This window comes from Coenobita brevimanus, chromosome 25 (genome assembly GCF_032717465.1).
Source record: "Coenobita brevimanus isolate Jiangsu-jjx chromosome 25, ASM3271746v2, whole genome shotgun sequence".
NCBI lineage: Eukaryota > Metazoa > Arthropoda > Malacostraca > Decapoda > Coenobitidae > Coenobita > Coenobita brevimanus.
In genome coordinates this window covers 11,932,021-11,954,582 of record NC_136978.1, presented here as the reverse complement: position 1 = coordinate 11,954,582, position 22,562 = coordinate 11,932,021, and the positions used below count along the sequence as shown (strand labels likewise).

The following is a 22,562-nucleotide window of genomic DNA, read 5'->3' as shown; positions in this document are numbered from 1 at the left end:
AGAACATTCCTATACCACTGCATTTCATTACTGAAACTAGGGGATCACTCAGTTGAGAACACCTGTCAGACAAGGGCAATATAATTTACAAACTGCTCTTCATACTGGGTTGGGTTTTCTCATCACTGATTAGGGTTTCTCACACACACACACACACACACACACATACAAAACAGTTTTCCGCATCCAGACTCTGTAATACGATCAGGATCAGTCCCATAAGTTAATCGAATGTTCCCTGGGGCATGGGCTCTCGACCCACCAAATTTGGTCCAAACCTCTTTAGTTTTTGAGTAGGCTAATCCCGCCAACGGATAAACGGGTAAAAGCATACTCTCCTTGTAAAACAGAATAAGACACACACATTCCGATTAGAAGTGAAAGATATCTTCGCCAAACTACCTAGTCTTAGAATACAGAAATGAAAACATATGACTACAAAATCTGAAAATGTACTAGAGAAAAAATTGCCTCGCCATCCTCGTCCCTGCATCACCATTCCAAACCACTTATCTTCTTTCCCTCTCATTCTTCCCTTCACCTCCACACAACTCTCACACCATCGTACTTCTCCTCATAAAAGCAAAACATCTAACACTCACTTACCATTATGAATAATTGTGATTTCCTCAACCCCTTCGAATCGCCGCCTTGTGATGGAAACGGGTTGGAATGGCATTTTAGGTACGGGTTCTGTAATAAGTTTTAATTTGCTCTATCTCTCCAATTTGTAATATTTATTGAATTATTTGGTCAAATCTTTTGACACTGCTATAAAATTTATATATCTGCTTAAAAATGTATTGAACTTATGACGTATCTACAAAAATCCTGTATTTCTGCTAAGCTACAACACGAACCTGATTTGAAGTACTGTACACGCAAACGTTTCCCCAAATCCCCTTTCTTCTTTCGAAATCACATTCAGATGACATAATTTGACATTAAAATTACCTACATATATCTGCTTAGCTGGATTAAAACGTAAGTGTACGTTTTACTTTTAAGATGCAGAATGACCTTACCAATTCAATTGCTATTACTTTTACTTAATGCAACAGAAGGACCATACCCCAGTCTGTTTTCTGTATTTTTCTGATTATTTTCATGGTGGTAAGCAATTGATTTCTGTTCATTTTGTCTCACTGACGTATTTAATGGCAGAGTTGCTAAAACATACCCGAATCGTGGTAAGTTAGGTTAAATTGTTAAGTTAGGTTAGGTGAAAATGTGAGGTTTTTACAGCAGCTCCCACAAGACATAGTAAATAATTTTAATGGCGATAATGAAGCATCTTAAATATGTATTTCCTAAGGAAAGGTCACAGAACCGCCCACCCCCTCATCCTTTCTGGTGAATGTCACTGAACACTAGGAAAACTGCCGGGCATTTGTGGGGCAAAAGAAATGAAAATCAAATTATATATAGTCTGACCAGTTGATTTTTTTCAGTAGAGACATTGCAACAGTCAGAGGGTTCTCTCTCTCTCTTTCTCTCTCTCTGTTACATGCTATTATTGTTTTCAAAAGTTAATGTTGCACTTTTCATACTTACATTTGCCATTCTCACTCTTATTACCTCCATGCCTACTTTGGTCACCCTTGGTCTTCATCCCACCCTCACTCTTTTCTATCTCCTTACTCTTACATAGCGTCACTTTTTCTTTTGCCCTCATCGATACACACTGTTATTCTTTCCTGAATTTTGCTATCATCCTCACCCATATAGTTTCTCCTACCCTCACCTCTAATCCCACTTATTGGCATCATCATTATTAATCTGTAGTCTTGTCACTCTGTTTTACTTTCACCCTCTGTCACCCTTTCTCATACCATGAAACTTGCTGTATATCACCCATACCTCTACCTGTCCTCACTCTCATCCACACATTTACCCTTATCTTAGTGTACCGGTACTTCACCCACACCCTCACCCTTATCCCTACATTACTGTACTTTCCTCTCACGCTTATCATCTTCACCTGCACACACACACACTGCTGGGGTGAGAACCAGGAGGGAGATGGAAACAGTGAGGCCTGCCTGAGATTTACTGTAATAGGTACAGGCGAGGGCATGTCCTCTCTCTAGGGTGGCCTGAGTCAGACTAGCCACAGCCACCAACTTCACCAAGCCCCAGGTGCATGCAGTGGGGGGAAACTTCCCGTGCATATTCAAACTCCAACGCCCCCTCTTCATTGCAGTGAATTCCCCACTTCCTGGAGTATTGATAGAAAGCACACAGGTCGAGGGGGAGGAGGTCGCTGCAATAACGAAACAATGGGCAGATACTGACACTCATCATAGCTCAAGACTAGGTGTTACTTGACATAATGCTGGCCAAATTTACATGTCACATATATGCATACTTCAGAATGGCATAATTGCTACAATAATAGGGAATTCAATTACATGCGCTGGAGCAACCATTGCTCTGGTACCGTATCAAAGTACAAGCACAACAAGGTTATACACATTACAAAACACCTTAACATGCCTAGGGGTACAAAACACTGCAATATGTACATAGTTTTCTAGATGTCTTGGGGCGTGCCTAGCTCGCTGCGCCTCTCCAGGGGAGGGAGAGGTTGAGGGGCCTCCCCCCTGCAGTCAGCCTCCTGCTGGGGACTACCCTCAACATGCATGGTGGGTGTCTGTTCCCCTGTCTCCTTGTAGGGACGTAGGTGGTGGCGATTCCTGAGGGAGGCTCACCCACTGCTGTCCAGCTGCACCAGGTGTTGCCTTGGAGTTGGTGTGTCAACAACAACCCCTACGCAGTCTCACCACCCCATCTCCTGGTTCTGTAGGTGCACCTGCTGACCTAGGTTGAGAAAGGCAAGGTTGTGTGCTGTCTGGTTGAATCTTGTGGCCGCTGCATCCCCAGTGTGGGCCATGGCCTGTTCCCTGCTTCTCAGCATCCCCGCCCATTGCCTGCTGATCCTGTAGTGTTCTTTGGCAGCAGGTACAGAGTCTCTCAGCCGACATCCGTCAGCAGCTGGGCTGGGGACGCGTTGATGTCATGTAGCAGGATGTTGAAGTATTGCAAAGTGGCCCTGGCAGCTGCATCTGAGTCCAGGGAGCCTCCTGGGCCGGTGTTGTTCCTCAGTGGCCTCTTGGTGGACTTGACTGCGGCTTCCACTCAGCCATTGGACTGTGGGTAATGGGCTGACGACACCCTCAGCTGCACAAGCCATGTGGATAAGAATGTCCTCATTTCCCCACTCACGAGGTTCGTATTCCCATCACAAAACAGGACCTCCAGGATACCAAATCTTTTGAACCACTTATGAAAGGCTGTTATGAGCCGTGAGCTGGCAATGCCCTGGGCAGATGCTCCACCTCCAGCCAGCCAGTTAACCTGTCTGCATATGCGATGTACAGGTACTCTTCCCCCTCCAGTTGGAACAGGTCAGCCACTGTTTGCTGGAAGGGGTACTTGGATGGGGGTGTGGGCAGCAAGTTTTCTGTGGGTTGTGATGGGGCATTGATTTCGCGTACTTGACAGTGCCTTCTCTTCTGCTCCACCGCAGCATCTATGCTGGGCCAGTACATGCATTGTCTGGCATGCCTGAGCATGGAGTCCCTGCCCTGGTGACCTGCGTGGAGGTTGGCTAGGACTGCAGCGATGGGCTGTGGGAATTACAAGTCACAGGTGCCCCTCGTCACTGACATACATGAGTGTCCCCCTGGCATGACAGGTGCCTCCTCATCCTGTAGTATGAGCGCAGTGCTATCGGCTCCTCGTCCTTCCGGTCAATCCGGTCCCCAGTGCTCATGCGCTCATGGAGGAGCCTGTATTCCTAATCCTGGTGTGCTTTCTCCTCCACTTGACAGAGGTCCACGATGGCATTTTCTTTGTCTTCTAGGGTGCAGGCCATTGCTGCCGTGACCACAGCACATGTAGCCTTGTCCTCCAAAGGTCTGTCTTGTCTGGTCTGCCCCATAGCAGGGGGTATCGTGAGAGTGCATCTGCTGCATGGTTCGCCTCCCCCTTCAGGCACTTTATGCAAAATGAGTACATCAATGTCTTTTCCTTGAGGTTGAGTTTGTGGGGGTTGCTGATGTATTTCAGCTCTTTGTCCTTGAAGATCTTGGTGAGTGCATGATGGTCTGTGACGAAAGTGAGGTCTGGACATCCCAGCAGGAACAGGGGCACCTTTTTCAGGCACCATGCAATGGCAAGGGCCTCCCCCTCCAATGTTGATAAGTTCTTCTCGGCCGCTGTTAGATGGCAGCTGCTGCACAGGGCCAATTTCCCCCCTGCAACACAGGGGAGCCTCTTGAGACACACTGGCAGTATTGCTGCATGACCATGAAACCGATGTCAAGCCTTCTGAAGTCGGTGAACACTGCTGTGGGCTGTGTTGTGATGTAATACTGGAGGCCCTCTGCCACAAGCTTGCCTATAGCCTCCTTTATTGACTCGAAGATGGACTGGAGTTGGCTGTCCCAGTACACCACTTTCCCTGATGATTTTTTCAATAATTCTCTGAAGGGCTCCATGAGTGGTGCAACAGCAAGGAATGGCGCCATCTGGTTCACCAGCCTGAACCACGATCATATACTGTATATATATATATATATATATATATACAGTATATATGTGAGGGAGGGGAGTGGCGGCATCTGAGTATTGGTTATACTGTTTAGCAAGTCCTGGTTAGGCTGATACTCCTCCCAGCCAAGCTGATAACCTGCGAAACTCATGCTTCTCCTGCAGAAGTGGAATTTGTCTGAGCGGAGCATGATTCCATTTTCTGCACACATACGCAGGAATTGGTGTGTGTGCCAGAAAGCATCAGTAACACTACGGTCGTGCAGGAGCATGTAGTTGACACATTCCAGTTTCCTGGGGATCTCTGCTGTTGCGTCATCGGAATGCTTGGTAAAAGCGTCCTGCCCTGCACAGTGGCCCATGGGTGTGCACCGGTAGTGGAATCAGTCCCATGGGGTGATGAAGGTGGTTAGCTTCTTGCTCTCCTCTTCCAGAGTAGTCTAGTGAAACCCCGAATAAGTGTCCACTACTGTTTTGAACGTGTGCTTTGGCATGCTGGTGATTGCGTCGAATAGGAGGTGGGTGTGGTGGGTCTCCTGCTGGCTTGCCTGGTTGAGTTGCTGATAGTCCATTGTTCTGCACAGCAGCCCATCCTTCTTCGGGACCACCACCACACAAGAATGCCACTCCTTGGGTTCTCCAGCTGATACGGGTTCAATGATACCCTTCCTTATGTCCTCTTCCAACTGCTGACAAACTTCATCTTAGAAGTGGTGGGGACAGATGCTGGCATGTGCACCACGTAGGGCTTTAAACAGGGATGCAGGTGGATGTGGTGGGTCGGCCCCTTCATCTCTGGCAGGGGGGCGCATTTCACTGTGAATGTTGTGAACCTGAAGTGCTCCAGGAACCACTTTTCCAACAGGTTCACATTTTCTTCCGTCAGGACGTATGGGGGAGTATCAGGTCGGGTGGGGACTGGGGGCTCTTCCACCTGTTCAACAGTCCCTACAGTAGCAGGCATACTGGGGATGTCATATGGCTCCACACCCAGCGCTTTGCACATCTGCAGTGACATATACAGCTGCTGCACCCCATCAGGAAAGTACAGGTTCGCCTTAGCAGACTTTCCGTTCACAATGAAGCTGCATTCCTCTCATCCCACAATGCATATGCTCCCACCATGAGGTGATTAATATTCATGGTAGGTCTCTGTAGACTTTGCGGGGTCATCCCGAGGCCCCGCATGAGGTGGCGTCCCGCTATGCATACCTGTGGGCCCATGTCGGCTACCTCCGTCACCTCGCATGATGTGGGTGGGTCGTCACACTTCACTTCCAGCTTGAGGCATGCTGATGTCTCAGCACTGGCCACCGTGATGCTGCCAGTGGTCTTGGCAGGGCTGGGCTACTTCACTGACCTACACACTTGCTGGGAGTGGCTGACTCTCCCATATCTGCGGTAGGTGGCCTTGCCAGCAGGGCACCAGTGCTCCCCGTTGCACTTGCTGCCGCCACACTTCCAGCAGCCCTTTGCTTGTGGGGAAGGGGCATGAGGCTGGGTTGGCCCTGCATCTGCCTTCCACACTTGAGTGGAACCAGCTGCTTCTGTTTCCTTCTTGTCACTCACTGAAGCAACTACCACACCACCATGGCTGTGCGTTCCTCCTGTTTTCTCCGCCAATTTGAACACTTCACAGGTGTTTGTGATTTCTTCCACAGATTGCAACACTGAAAGTCACTGCAGCACTTCTGTTTTCATACTGAGGTTGTGCAGCCCCATCACAAGCTTTTTCGATAGCATGAAATTGTCGAAATTTATGGAACACTGGGGGCACTTAAAATCACACTCTACTGCCTTGGCTCAACATTTTACCAAACATGAACACACACTATCACTGGGCTCCAGCATGTATGTGATGAAATCTGACCATGCTCCCACAGAGCACCTGGGGCCCACCACCACGCTACTTACCATGCTGACGGCCTCCTCCGTGCACATGGCCTCAAATCTGTGCTTGGCCACCTGTGCGTCTACACATTGGTGCATTTCAGGATCACACAGCAATCTCATGTAACCCACGACCAAGGGTGGGAACTACCAGCAACCACCGCTGTAGCACTCACGCCGCAGGCCCACGCCTCAAACTGGGCTGGCGATTTTCTCATAGTAGCCTTACCAGGAGCCGCAGGTGGTGCCAGCACTCGCCACTGGGCTTGTGCCTCTGCGTGCAGGGTTGGTTACACTGGCTGATAGTCTATCCCCATTCCTGGAGGTTGTAGCAGGGGTGGTGGCACATTGTACATATTGCTGCGTACTTGGTCTCCTGGCACCATGTGGCGGAACCAGTCTTTTGACTCTGGGTTCATCTGCTCGAGCACTGGCGGTGCTGCCCCTGGGTCACCTGTAGAACTCCACTGCGCTATGTTAGGGTGAGAACCAGGAGGGAGATGGAAACAGCGAGGCCAACTTGAGATTTATTCTAACAGGTACAGGCAAGGGCACATCCTCTCTCTAGGGCAGACTGAGTCAGACTGCCCACTAAGCCCCAGGCACAGGTGGTGGCGGGAAACTTCCCCCGGGAGTTCAAACTCTGACACACACCTTTTCCTTCCTTCACCTTCAACCCCACCATCCACTCTCACCCTTACTTTCCTCCACCTTCACTCTTACCTTCCAGATTCATCAAAGGCCGGTATCTTGAATGATGGTAAGAAAAATTTTAGGTAAGTCTGCCATTATGCTGTGCAAGATGTGTTGGTCACAGTGCAAAACAGGTAAAGGTAATGTTGACAGTGCTATGTATATTGCGTTATGTGCAAAGGACACACAAAACAAGGGTCTACTGCATTTCAGATGCTTACACTCTGATGGGGAGGCTTTTTATTATTTATTATACATACCGTGGTTCGGCTTCACCTTCTGCCTCAGTTGGCAACAGATACATGACTGTTTTAAACTGGATTAAAACAAAGTACCTCGAGTGCCAAACAATATCCAGTTCGTAAAGTTTTACAGTGAACTCTTAATTTTTTTTATTAGTTGGAATTATGGCAAAAGCATTACAAGACTTCAATTTCCTAACTGTGATTTGCAATATTTAATTATCAGATGTGAGTGCAATCAGAACAAGCTGTTAAGAAGACTTACCTCAAAGAAGTTTGTCACTGCATGTAAATCATCCATAAAATGATGTCGCTTGGGGGGTACTGGGTTGGAGTAGATGTGCATCCATGTAGCATGAGTATGGCCCACCATCACCTCTGCCATCACTTCCTCATTCTTGTTGCTCCAGCTCATTGCACCCTGCACCATTATGTGTACTTTTTACTCTGAAAGGGAAGGGAATAGTCAGTGTTAAACAAGAAATGTCTTGTAACCAAAGGAAAAGTTTACAGGGGAGTAGGCTATACCGTAATCCAGTGGTCCCCAAATTTTTGTAGGCTTCAGGCCACATTTACCAATGTTAATATAGTGGGGGGCGCCAGAAAAAAAATCAAATTCACACACACACACACACACACACACACACACACACACACACACACAACACTACAGGAGAGAAGGAAAAGAGGTGACATGGTAATGCTATATAAGTGCATATCAGGGAAGGAGAAAATAGACATAAATGATTACTTAACTTATGGAGAAGCATCAGCAAGAGGACACTGCAAAAAACTGCATAAGAAGAGAGGTGATAAAGACGTAAGGAAATTCAGTTTCCCAAACAGAGCAATTGATCAATGGAATGCACTACCGAATGAAATAGTGTGTGCCAAAACAATTCACAAATTTAAGGATATGTACAATAAATATGGTTTAAGACACAGGACAGTACGAGCTTGACTCATTCCTGTAAAGATACAATTAGGTAAGAACAATTAAGTAAGAACACACACATACCCCGTTATCCAGCACAGTGATAACTGGTGCTTTGCTAGACCGAACACAAGAAATAGGGGAACATTCCCACAATCCGAACAAAATGTCCGTCGCCTCGCTAGTCCGACACCCCATCTCTCCAGTCCGACACCTCACCTCTCCCAAGATTTGAAATAAGGCTCTCCCTGTCCTCCCTTTCTCCCTCCATCCCCTCTTCACCCCCACCCTGTCCCTCCTCCATCCCCCACCACACTCAGCACTGCCAGGCATTTCTCCCTCCCTGTCCCCCCTCCCTTTCCCCATCCCTAGTTGCCTCCCTTTCCATTCCCCCACTCACTCTCACCCCTGCTTGCCTCCCATGTGTGTGTGTGTGTGTGTGTGTGTGTGTGTGTGTGTGGGTGTGGGTGTGTATGTGTGTGATAGTGGTGAATAAGTGAGTGAAAGAGTGTGAGAGTGAATGACAGTGGTGAGTGAGTGAGTGAACGAGTAAGACTGGGGATGTTTGGCTCTCTTCCCTCCTTCCCTGTCCTCCCCCACTGGTCTCCCTCCTCATTGCCCAGCATCCCCCCACCACCACCTGGCACACTGCCAGCAGCCTGCCTGGCTGTTTAGTTGCCCTGAAGTGGTATTGAACACCGCACGTCCCACCAGCCTACCTTCCTGCATGTGATGTTTGATGTGCCATTTTTTAGCAACTGTATTGTTTATGAGGATAGTAACATTAGCTATCGTGTTTCTGTGTCAGTCTCTATTGATTATGGTATATGAGAGTTGGGTTTGGGTCTGGAATGCATCTCTGGCTTTTCTTCAGTATCTTAAGGGGAAAATTGCTTCAATATCTGACATGCTCGCCGACCGACCACTCCCACTAGTACACAACACTGCCAGATATCAGGGTATGGGTTGTATGTGTATCCTTGTGTATATGTTTAATATATATATATATGTAGATAGATAGATAGATAGATAGATAGATATAGATAGATAGATATACTGTGTATATATATATATATCAATCAATCAATCATTTCCTGTGGCACCCTCGGGGATGCATAGGGCCTCGATGAACTCACACCACCACATCCTATCTTGTGCTAACTCCTCAAGATCTCCCCAACACTCATCTCCAACTTCCCGTCTCATTGTCCTCACCCACGTCTCTTTTGGCCTTCCTCTACCTCTCCTACCAAGTGCCACCCACCCTGGTGTACCTCGTACTATTCCCTGTCTCCTATACACATGTCCTAGCCACTTCCATCGTGAGAACCTAACATATTCATCGACCGGCTGCACTCCCGTTATTTCTCTAATTCTACTATTTGGTATCCTTTCCCACCACTTAACTCCTAATATTCTTCTAAGTGCTTTGTTTTCAAACACCAAGAATTTATTTTCCATAGTCACTGTGCTGTACCAAGACTCGTGTCCATAAATTAAGATACTCCTAACCATTACCTTATAAAGTTTGATTTTTGTATGCACAGAAAAATTTTTATTATTCCAAATATTTTTAAGCATTCCCATTGCCTGATTAGCCTTCTTTAACCTTTCCTCGAATTCAAAGTTCAAAGAACCATCCTTGGCTAAATAAGTACCTAAATATTTAAACCTATCAACTTGCTTTACAACCATACCTCCAATTACACATTCCTGTGCATTTTCCATATTCATATTGATTATTTCAGTTTTTCCACAATTAATAACCAAACCCACCTTGCGACCTTCACTCACCAAACAGTCCAACACTCTCTGCATCTCTTCTGGTCCATCACAAATCAAAACTATATCATCTGCATAATCTAAATCCAAAAGTTTCCTGTTCTCTCCCCAAAGTATACCTGCACCGGTTTCTGTTCCAACGCGTTTCATAATGTAATCAATGACCAATATAAATAGTAAAGGCGATAGAACACCACCTTGAATTACTCCGGACTTGACTTCAAACGAATCACTCAGACAACCATCAACCATCACTTTACAAAATGTGTCCTCATGCATGTTCATAATGACCCTCACAAACTTCTCTGGTATTCCATAATGTCTCATGATCTTCCCCATGGTCCCTCTCGAAACACTATCAAAAGCCTTTTCAAAATCAACAAAACAAAGACTTAATGGTACTCTCATTTCATTAACTTGTTGCATCAAATGCCTAACTATAAAGATCTGATCATTGCAACCACGTCCCTTTCTAAAACCAGCCTGTTCATCCCTCAGAATACCCTCAACCACCGGCTCCAACCTATTTAACAACACTCTACTGAAAACTTTCAAAGCTATCGGTGACAAAGAGATTCCCCTCCAATTACCACTTTCACTCAGGTCTCCCTTCTTCGGAACTTTAACAATTACACCATTCTTCCAAACTGATAGTAGTAACCCCGTCACCCATATCTTATTGAATAGCTTGGTCAAGATCATTTTATATATATATATATATATATATATATATACACAGTGGACTTTCTGACCACTACTTGGTGGTGGCCAGAATTAGGATCCAAGTAAGATGGAGAAATAGAAGAAGGGAAAGACGAGAGGAAGGAGTAGTTGCAAGGAGATTGGAAAGGTTACAAGAGGATGAGAAAATGGCAAAGTATAAGAGAGAAGTGGAGGAACGATTGGGCAAATATGAATTGGAGCAGATGGGAGACATGGAAGGTGTGTGCAGGATATTTACAGAAGAAATACAGTATGTGCAGCATGTGATGTGGTGTGTGGGAGGAAGACAAGACGGAGGGGGGTACAAGGAACAGCGTGGTGGACTGAAGAGGTGAGGCAAGCTATGGCACAAAAAAAGAAAGGATACAATGAATGGATGAGAAATATGGGCATGGAAGAAGTTGAGAGGCGGAAGAGAGAGTTATCTGTAGAAAGAGAGAGGTGAAAAGATTAGTAAGAGAGAGTAAGAAGAGAGTGGATGAGGAATTTGGAAGGAATTTGAGTTTAAAGTGGAGGGACTGTAAGAATATGTTCTGGAAAGAGGTGAAGAGAGTAATACAGGGTGGAAGTGAGGTTAGCAGGGGAGTGAGAGATAAAAATGGTAGACTACTAGTGGAGAAGGGAGAAAAAGTGAGCAGATGGAGAGAACACTTTAAGGAATTGTTGAACATACAGGATGGAAGTAATGTGAGTATAAGTGGCTAGGGAATGGCTGGGAGAAGGAGGGAGGTGAGAAGACAGGAAGAAATCAGTAGGATAGAAGTTGTGAAAGCAATGAAGAAAGTTAAATTGGGGAAAGCCCCAGGAATTGATGGAGTGTGTGGTGAAATGCTGAAGCATGGGGGAGAGATAGCAGTAGAATGGATGTGGAAGATGTGCAGATTGGTCTGGGAGGAAGGTAGAGTCCCGGAGGATTGGAAGTCAGGTATAATTATTCCCTTGTACAAAGGAAAAGGGGAAAAAGAAGTGTGTGGTAATCATAGGGGCATTTGTCCTCTTAGTATAATAGGAAAAGTGTATGGTAGAATATTTATTGACAGAGTTAGAGAAAGAACAGAGGAGTTAGTTGGAGAAGAACAGGGAGGCTTTAGGAAGGGAAGAGGTTGTGTAGATCAGATATTCATTCTTAGATCTTTAGTGGAAAAGTTCCTAGAGAAGGGAAAGAAGTTGTATGCGGCTTTCATGGATTTGGAGAAAGCATATGACAGGGTGGATAGACTAGGATTGTGGAAAGTATTAAGAATATATGGCATTGATGGGAAGTTGCTGAATGCTGTGAAGAGTATGTATGATGGGGCTAAGGCTGCAGTGCATGTGGATGGTGAACTAAATGAATTTTTCTCTTTGAAGGTTCGGTTGAAACAGGGATGTGTCATGTCTCCATGGTTGTTCAATCTGTACATGGATGGGGTAATAAAAGAGGTACAAGGTAGGATAGTGGATGTTGGAGTGGCCCTGGTGAGAGAGGATAGTATTTGGAAACTCCCTGTACTGTTGTTTGCAGATGATACTGTGTTGTTGAGTGAAGACGAAGGGGGAGCTGCAAGGCTTGGTGGATGAGTTTGGGAGAGTGAGTAAGAAACGGAATCTAAAGGTGAATGTAGGGAAGAGTAAAGTGATGGTATTTGAGAGAGATGAAGTCAGTGAATGTACAGCAAGGTTGGATGGTGAGGAATTGGAAAATGTGAGTATGTTTAAGTACTTGGGTAGTGTGATGAGTAAGGATGGAGGTTTGGAGGGTGAAGTGCTTGAAAGAGTACAGCAGGGAAGAAAGGTTGCTGGTTCCTTGAAAGCAGTGATAAGAAATAGGGAAGTGAGCATGGAAGTGAAAAAGTTACTACATGACAGTATTGTGATACCAACTCTAACGTATGGAAGTGAAGCTTGGACGTTGTTGGAAGGACACAAGTCAAGAGTGAGAGCAGTGGAAATGAGTTATTTAAAAGGAGCCTGTGGGGTCACATGGAGAGACAGGCTGACGAATGAGGATATAAAGGAGCGTTGTGGTGTGGATGTGGACGTGATAGGAAGCGTTATGAGGAACACACTGAGGTGGTTTGGCCATGTGGAGAGGATGGAAGGTGAAAGACTGACGAAGAGAGTGTATGTGAGTGAGGTGGAGGGAGGGAGAAGGAGGGGGAGGCCGAGGATGAGATGGAGGGATGGGGTGGAGAGGTATATGAGAGAGGGGGGGTGTGAGTTGGGAGCAGGGCAGTGAAATGGCAGGGGACAGGGCGACGTGGAGGCGATTTGTTTGTGGCCACCCCAAACGGGATTGAGGCATCTGGCAATAGATAGATATATATATACAGTAATCACTCTAATATCCGGACGCCCAATAACCGAACATCCCCACTAACCGAACCTTATCGTCCTGGGATCAAACATTCCCAAAATGGTCCGAAAATCCAAAAAAATTGGAAAAAAAACCGATTTTTTGCCGTCCGTAATTTGAACTTGCCGCGCGCGCCGCGTGAGAGCATTGTTTTGGTTCGTCATTCCTCCGACGTCCGATAGAGCGCCGCTGCATCATCCCCACTTCCCGCCTGTCTCTCACCGCGACTGGACCTGCGCTGTTCGTCATGGCTGCCCACGTGCTCGCTTTTGTGGTGGTGCCGTACTTGCTGCAAGGCCTCCTGCTGCTCTCTGCCCTACTCTTAGTGTGTGTGATGATGGCCCCGCCTCCTGAGAAAAGGAAGAGAGTGGTGTTGACTCTGGAGAAGAAACGGGAGATATTGGAGAAGGTTGATGCGGGTTGGTCTTCCTCTCGCATTCTCCGCGAGTTCAACCTGGCCCGGTCGACTTTGTTTGATATCAAGCGTTCCCGAGACAAGCTCATGCAGTACACGGCTGACTTCTCGTCGAGAAGCAAACGCAACGTGGAGAGGAAGGTTATGTTTACTCCCAAGTATGCAGAGATCGACCGCTCCACGTTGATTTGGTATCGACAGCAACGTGCAGCTGGTGTGATGGTACGTGGAACGGAGCTGAAGGCTGCTGCTGAGAAGTTTGCAAGGCTTCACGACGCCCTAGACTTCAAGGCATCCGAGGGTTGGCTCTTCGCGTTCAAGTTGCGACATGGCCTTACTAACCGTAAAGCACATGGCGAAGCATTGGACGCTAACGAGGATGGAGTGGACGAGTTTCGGCACAAGGTGAAAGGCTTGATCGACAGGGAGGGCCTCACTCTCGGTCAAGTCTATAACGCTGACGAAACTGGCCTATTCTATCGCTCGGTGCCAACGAACACTCTCGCCGATGAGACGGAGAAGCGTGTACCTGGCCGCAAGCTTTCTAAGGAACGGATATCTGCTTTGTGTTGTGCCAATGCTAACGGCATGCACCGGCTTAAGCCCGTTATTGTTGGCCGTGCAAAGCAGCCTCGGTGCCTTCGTGGGGTGATGGATGTCCTTCCTGTCGTATGGTACCATTCTTTGAAAGCATGGTTCACAGCTGTGATTTTCAAAGACTGGTTTCACCATCACTTCGTCAAGGAGGTCATACATTACCAGACGAAGACACTGGGAATTCCTCGCGACCAGGTAAAGGCTCTCCTTCTCCTCGACAATGCACCTGCCCACCCGTGCGACAAGGACTTGGTTGCTGAGAATGGCCGTATTAGGTGCATGTTTCTGCCACCTAATACGACTGCTCTCATTCAACCAATGGACCAAGGAGTGATCGTGGCAACAAAGCGCCTGTACCGTCGGAAGTTCCTGGACGAGGTGATGGTGGTTCTCGAGGACGAGGACGAGCGCAGGGAAGGACGTGACACTCGAGGCAAGCGGACTTTGGAAAACCTTCGCCGCTACAACATCAAGTCTGCGCTGTACAACTGGGCTAGTGCATGGAAGGAAGTCCCTGTGAAAACTCTTGAAAATGGTTGGTCTCGTCTGCTTCTCGGAACAGATGTGGAGTACGATTTCCTAGGGTTTGACGTGGATGACTTCCATGCACGGCTGCGTACGCACGGCGACGATGTTGATGTGGACGATGTTCGTGAGTGGTTGGACGACGACGAAGGCGATCCTGGGTATCAGACGTTGTCTGATATCGAGATCGCGTCTTCGGTTGCTGGTGTCAGTCCCGAACTTGAAGATTCCGACGACGAAGGCGATGATGATGCAGACTCCGCCCAGCAGGACACTACTCCAGCCATCCCCAAGCTGAGCGCACTCCGGGAACATCTAGAGTTCGTCCTAGACTACCTGGAACACCCGGACTGCGACAGGGAGATGGGGCCCTTGGGACTCGTGGAGGAAGTGCGTGCTTTCCGGCAGCGCATCATCAATCGCCAGAATCGTCGGTCCTTGCGTCAGTCAACGATTGACAGTTTTTCAGGCCCGTGACCCCCGCTGTGCCAAGCCCTGGTTCCACTCCGTTGCCTCCCCAAGACAGGCCCTCATGCTCCGAGCCACAGCCCAGCACATCAGCTACAGTGGAGTCACCGCTCGACGTGAGTTTGCGGCTGTCTTCAGAGTCTTCTGTAGTCGGTACGCCATCACCACTACCCACCGATGCACCCCTTGGACGCCTGCCAGTGATACTCTCGGGCTCTGACAGTGAATAAACAGCAAGAACTTCTCCACTAGACCACACGGGAATTTTGAGTGTTGTGCAGTGAAAAAAACGGTGTGTTGTGTTAAGGTTTTCAAGTTGGGAGAAAAGACTAAGTAGAAAAGAAATTTAACGTAACTAACCTTCTTTGTTTTGGCTTTGGAAACTTAAAAAAACTTGGGAAAAGTTAATGTGCAACACTTAAATTTAATGGAACATTATTTGGACTAAAGTGAACACTGTGAAAAGAACGGACTTCTGTGTGTTAGTGACTAAGTTCAGTGCAAGACTTCAGGAAGAGTGTAGTGCAAGTGCTTCAGGAAATCGTTCTTACTGTCAGAGTCCGAGAGGAGGCGGTTATTCATCGAGGTGGCCAGGGACTTGCTGTAAGTAGCCAAAATGTTTCATGTTGTACTATTTTCCATACTATATTTACCAGAATGTTTCATATTGTATTTTTCCCATACTATACTTACCAGAAAGTGTCATACTGTACTTCTTTCCATACTAAACTTACCTCATGCATGTGCAGTAGGAATGGGTTTTTCAGAGTTCGGTTAGGTTCGGTTAGGTTAGGTTCGGTTAGAGTCCATAAGTACCAGAATGTTTATTAATGTATGAACATACTTCTAAACCCACATTTTATGTGTCTATTGCATTTATTTCAGTCATTTATGTGCCTTATTGGTGTGATTTGGGTGTTAAATAGGTGCTATGCATGTCCGGAGGGAGTTGTATAGGTGTTTCTCTGTGTTAGGGTCCGTAAGTACAAGTCCATAAGCTGGGGCCCAATATCCGGACAAAACCAATATCCGAACCTACCGATGGCTCTATTGATCCGGATATTGGAGTGATTACTGTATATAGTATATCTATCTGTCTATCTATATATATATATTTTGCCAGATGCCTTAATCCTGTAAGAGGTGGCCACAAACAAATCACCTCCACATTGCCCTGTCCCCCACCATTTCACTGCCCTGTTCCTAGCTCACACTCCCCTCTCTCATATACATTTCCACTCCATCCCTCCATCTCATCCTCGGCCTCCCCCTCCCTCTCCCCTCTCCACCTCACTCACATAAACTCTCCTCATCAGTCTTTCACTCTCCATCCTCTCCACATGGCCAAACTACCTCAGTTTGTTTCTCCTAACGCTTCCTATCACATCCACATTCACACCACAGCAGTCCTTCACTTCCTCATTTGTCAGTTCTGTCTCTCAATGTGACTCCACATGCTCCTCTCAAATAACTTATTTCCACTGCTCTCACTCTTATGTCCCTCCAACAAGGTCCAAGCTTTATTTCCATACATTAGAGTTGGTATCACAATACTGTCATGTAGTGACTTTTTCACGTCCATGCTCACTTCCCTGTTTCTTATCAGTGCCTTCAAGGACCCAGCAACCTTTCTTCCTTGTTGTACCCTTTCAAGCACTTCACCTTCTAAACTTCCATCCTTACTCATCACACTACCCAAGTACTTAAACGCACTCACATTTTCCATTTCCTCCTCATCCAGCCTCACTGTACATTCACTGACTTCACTTCTCTCGAAGACCATAACTTTACTCTTCTCTACGTTCACCTTTAGATTCCATTTCTTACACACTCTCCCAAACTCATTCACCAAGCCCTGCAGCTTCCCTTCATCTTCACTTAACAACACGGTATCATCTGCAAACAACAGTACAGTACAGGGATTTTCCAAACTCCCTGTAACATATATATAGTATATACAGTAAAACCTTGATGTAACGGACATAATAGACCAGTATTTGCTTTCATCAGAATCAAGAGCTACCGGACTAAATTCTTATATGTTGGAAAAAGTCCGATAAAGCCAAAAGCATTCCAGACTGCCAGACCACTTCAGCTATGTTCACCACAATGAGGTAAATAAAAGTCATGTTTATCAGTGTATAGTACAGTATTATTATATATATTATACCATTTGATTATTGTAGTCAGTGTATAATACTGTACAGTACGGTACTGCAGTGGTAGTGAATACAGTTTAAAAACTGTTGGTGTGATCTGGATTACTCGTAATGTCTGATATATCAGAAAAAGTCCGGGATAGCAGGGGGAAGTCTGGATGTCGCTTTTACTGGAATTTCGCTTTTTTCGGAGTGGCTTGGGTCCTAATTAGTCAGTTACAGTGAGTTTTTACTTCATATATATATATATATATTCATTTTCATTCATTGCCAGACGCCATGTATCCCAAACGGGGTGGTCAAGGGCTTAGAGTTCATTGTTTTACAGGGAGGGGCACTAATCCTCCACCAACCCCACTTGACACGTAGGGAGAACGTTATGCCAACAGCATCTGGTGTTCCCAGGCGGTCACCCATCCAAGTACTAACCAGACCCAACGTTGCTTAACTTCGCTGATCGGACGGGAAGCGGTGTACTCAACGATATATATATATATATATATATATATATATATACTGTATATATATATATCTATATATATATATATATATATATATATATATATATATATGTATGCAGTAATTCCTGTACTGTCTGGACGCCCACTATCCGGACTCCCCACTTAGCGGACATTTTGGGCCCAGGTCTTAAAAAAAAATAAATAATAAAAAAAAAAAAAAAAAAAAAAATCAATCGTATTTTGTAATTGGCACGCAGCACCGACCAACTGTGTTTACCCTTGCTGCTTGCTTCCCCCATCCCTCCCGGCCTCCCCAGTTACCATCAAACTACCATCCTGACTAGACGCTCATTCAATGGATGCCACATGTGTTCGTTTTTGTGAATAAACAGTGAATAAACTGCAATACCTTGCCACTAGACCACATGGGAATTTACATCATTGTGCAGTGTTATGAAATTAGAGTTCAGAGTGCAAAGATTAAGTACAGAGTGTAAACTGGCAGTTGAAACTGGCAGTTCAAACTGGCGTGGTGCAATCAAGAGCTGTATGTGCAGTGTTAAACAATCATAACTCATAGTGCAAAGGATTAAGTGCAGCACAACAGTGGATTACTGTATGTGCTTCAAGAGCATTTTCACCACTGCCAGAGCCTTACAGGAGGCGGGTTAACCTTCGTAACGAATGGCCACGGACGTGTTGTAAGTACTCTATATACTGCTAAATATTTTCCATACTCACTTCTAATTCCTCATTCTCTGGTTCCTTTTCATTTATTTCATAGTTTCTGTCCCTTATTTGTGTGAATAGGGCCTTAAATAAGTGTTATGTATGTCTGGTTGAATTATGTAGGTGGTTTTCTGAGTTAGGCTTGGTTATGGTCATTAAGTACCAGTCCAGGAAGCAGTGGCCTACTATCCGGATGGACCCACTTTCTGGACATGCCTGGCTCTATTACATTGGATAGTGGAGGGATTACTGTATATATATATACACATATATACTACTGTAGTTGTTAAATATATTGCATGCATGTTATTGTTTGTTGCAGAGGCCAAATTATCACAGTGGGCAATAATTTTTTCACACCTGGCAGTGCTGGATCATTAAGCGCTGGGTACAGTGTGTCATAGCTTCCTAATCTGAGCTGAAGTGTTTGAATACACACTTTTTTTGGACAAACTAACTCTAACTATTGTTTGCCTTAGTGATTAACAGTCAGTAAAACATTGTTTTTGCACTTACTGAGTAAGTGAAAAACGGGAATATTTTTGAGAATTTGTGGAGCATAATGGCAGCCCAGTCGGATTAGTTTTACGGGCCGGGTCAGGCTCTCTGGCCGTAGGTTGCTGATCCCTGCTGTACACCATTCATTTTCACTGCAGTTCTTGAGCCTGCACATACTGCCTAGAGATTCATAACCAACATTCGTCAAAGAGAAAGTTAGAAACAAAAAAATAGAACCTTTTCAAATGTTTCCTCCAGGCCCACTATTGCCAAAATTTTTGTTTTGACAAAGTTATGCAATTCAAGATTTTCAAAGTATTCAGGGAAAAGATGGCAGAGTCTTATATTGTCTGCTTTGTCTCCTGTTGTGTAAGCATTGAACTAGTGTTGCACTGGGGTCTCATTATATTTACCCTAATAAAATCCTACAAATCTTCAAGCTTCCCAAAGTAATCAGGGAAAAGAAGGGAGAGTCCTACATCCTCTGTTTCCTCCCCAGTAATATGAGCATTGAGCTAATGTGGCACTGAAGTACCATCAGTGTGAGGAGGGGGGAGTTCTCATTTTCATCAGGGAGACAGGGGGACAGAGCCATGACGTGCTTGAGAATGCTGGTCATGATTCACTGGTCTTTGTTCTGGTGATCATGGTCTCCATAAAACACCTGACTTACCAGATACTCCATCTCTTCAGGGTCTACCCCTCCATTCACCTCTAGGCTTGACTGGATCATTAAATAAAAGCAGTCATGCCTTTAATGTTGGATGATACTTGAGCATTTTACTCCAGCTTCATACCACCTAAGGCATGACAATCTGGTCTCTGCAAATTACATGATACCCTGCTTATTGGATGTTTTTTGCTTACATAGCCTCCTCTGTCAAAATGTTCCAAATAACTACTTTCTGTTTAGGAACTAAACATTTATGCATCAGTTAAACATCTACTCCTCCTCCATTTATATTAATGTCCTCTTCTTCCATCATCTTTCACAAAAAGATCCTCTCTGTCCACTTTTCCAGACTCCTTACTCCTTTAAAATCATAATCAAAACTCCCCTCACCTGAGGTTGATATCTATAGTTTCTCCAACCTTCTCATACAGCAGCTCTCAAGCTTGGTATCATCCTTGTGGCCATCCTCTGTATCTTTTGCAGTTTATTAATGCGTTTCTTTAAATCTGGTGATCATATCACAACTGCATGATCTTGGTCCTATCATGGACACTAATATCTTACTCAAAATCTCCACATCCATATAATTAGAAGCCACTCTCATGTTGGTCAGCAAATTATATATAGTGATCTGTTAACATGTTTTCAGGTCATCCTATATGGTCACTCTTAGGTCTTTATCTTCCTTTGCTTTCCTGATCCTGTCCCTCTTCTCATGTTTTACTCAAACGTAAGTCTCTTGTCACTTACTCCCATTCACCTTAGCCATTCATCCTGGTCATATTCATTACATTTGCAGTCCACCTCACAGCCAACGATCTCCACTGTCTCAAACACAGTATCCCATCCTTTTCACTCAGGCTTATGTCTGTCATTCATACCACTAATAATACTAACTAACCTTCCTTTCCAGTTTTCTCCAGCATTATCATTCTTCTAATCATATCACCCTCTCCTGCTCTCTCCATCATCCCCCACATTCAAAGTAGCTAACTTAAGCCTGTATAGTGATATTGGTCCTGTAAGTTTGCTTTTATTTAATGATGTAATATCAACTTAAACTTGTGTACCTGCCAATATATATCTACCTATCTATCTATTGCCAGATGCCATAATCCCCTACGCAGTGGCCATTTGACTATATATATATATATATATATATATATATATATATATATATATATATATATATATATATACAGTATATTAAAGTGAAGAGCTCTATAGTGGAATGGCATTTAAGTCCATTTCAGGAGAGTCTGGTGAACTGGGAGCGAAAAACAGAGCAGCATAGACTAGCTACCTCACACAGACTTCCTTTTGCTCTGTTCGTCACACTCCATGTCCTATGGTGATCATTCCTCCTTCACTGTTGTGATCAAGCATAACAGAACTTTGAGCTACAAGGCTTTACAATTTATCATCAGTTTGCATTTGCATAAAAATTTCAGTGAAATTTTGGTTGGTAGCCAAAAGATTAGATAAACATTATAATGCACTGACTTTAGTTCCTGACTTAAGAAATATTTAGTTTGTGAGGGTGAAGGTGCAAAGCATTTAGTATGGTAATGAGTGAATACTGATGAGATGCAGTTTGGGCTTATGCCTAGCAAAGAGACCACTGATGCCATATTCATTTCCCAACAGCTTCAAGAAAAATGTACAGGAATTAAGAGGGAACTGTACTTTTTGTTGATTTGGAGAAGGCACTTAACAGAGTTCCTAGGGAAGTATTGAAGTGGGCAGTGAGAAAGATTGGGATTGAAGAGCGGCTGGTCAAAGAGGTTATGGCAATGTACGAGGTGCTTGCACCCAGATGAGAGAGAGTTGAGATTTGAGTGATGAGTTTTCCATGAATGTTGACATGCATCATAGGTGAGTCTTGAGCCCTTTATTATTTTTCATGGTGTTTGAAGCTCTCTCACATTACTCCAGAATGGACTCCCATAGGAGATGTTGTATGCTGATGACAACTGCAGAGAATGAGAAGAAAACAGAGGAAATTTTTCAGGAAGTGGAGAGACAGAATGGAATACAACGGTTTGAGAGTAAAAGCGGTTAAAACAAAAATGATATCTATGGCTGGTGGAGGTACTGTCAAAGCAGTGGGACTGTGGTCTTGTGCAGTTTGCCACAAGGGTGTGGGAAGTAGCTCCATCTTGTGCAGTTTGTGACTGTGGGTGCATAAGACATGTAATGACATTAGAAGTAGGTTGCAAAATACAACTGTAATGCTGATTTCATGTGTGTGTTGTGTTGGGGATAGCATGTTGAGATAAGAGGTGTGAATCTTGCTGTGGAGTCCCTTGAGTGTGTGGAGTTTTGTTATTTGGGAGACATGTTATGTGCTGGAGGTGAGCCTAGATTTAGCTCTGTGACTGGGGTAAGGAGTGGTTGGAAGAAGTTCAGGAAGCAGTTACCTCCCCTGACATTGAGTGGGCTCTCCGTCCCAGCTAAAGGGTCCTTGTATGCAGAATGTGTAAAGAGTGCAGTGCCAATGGTAGAGACCTGGGCAGTTATGGAAGACGATACTCATAGGTTGAAGCATACAGAAATGATAATGATACTGAATGTGAGGACTGGGGGGATTAAGATTGCAACTGAAGAATATAGAGGAAGGATGGGACTTGAATAAGGTGCTGTGATGAGGAAGGGGAGGTTGAGGTGGTTCGGGCATGTTCACAGGATGGAAAATGACAACTGGGTGTGATAAGGAAGAGGCGTGAATGTCATGGGTAGGGTTGCAAAAGGCAAACCAAAAAAGACCTAGGATGAGGTCACAGCATAAGACCCTAGAGCTACAGGGCTAATAGGGAGACTGCCAGAGACTGTGCAGAGTGAAGAGCTGTCATTTGGTGATCAAGGCCAACAAATGAAAGCATAA

General features: G+C 45.2%; 1 protein-coding gene and 1 pseudogene across 1 annotated transcript; both read right to left on the bottom strand.

Annotated features, from left to right (window-relative positions):
* Nucleotides 1-3,296: 3,296 nt before the first annotated feature.
* Nucleotides 3,297-3,775, bottom strand: LOC145393718 (uncharacterized). Its single transcript, XM_080267764.1, has 2 exons — nt 3,674-3,775; nt 3,297-3,629 (listed from the first exon to the last, which is right to left on the bottom strand). Exons 1-2 carry the CDS (start codon nt 3,773-3,775, stop codon nt 3,297-3,299), a joined length of 435 nt encoding a protein of 144 aa, XP_080123890.1.
* A 13,922-nt stretch (nt 3,776-17,697) lies between these two features.
* On the bottom strand, nt 17,698-17,816 carry LOC145393908 (5S ribosomal RNA; annotated as a pseudogene).
* Between the last annotated feature and the right edge of the window lie 4,746 nt (nt 17,817-22,562).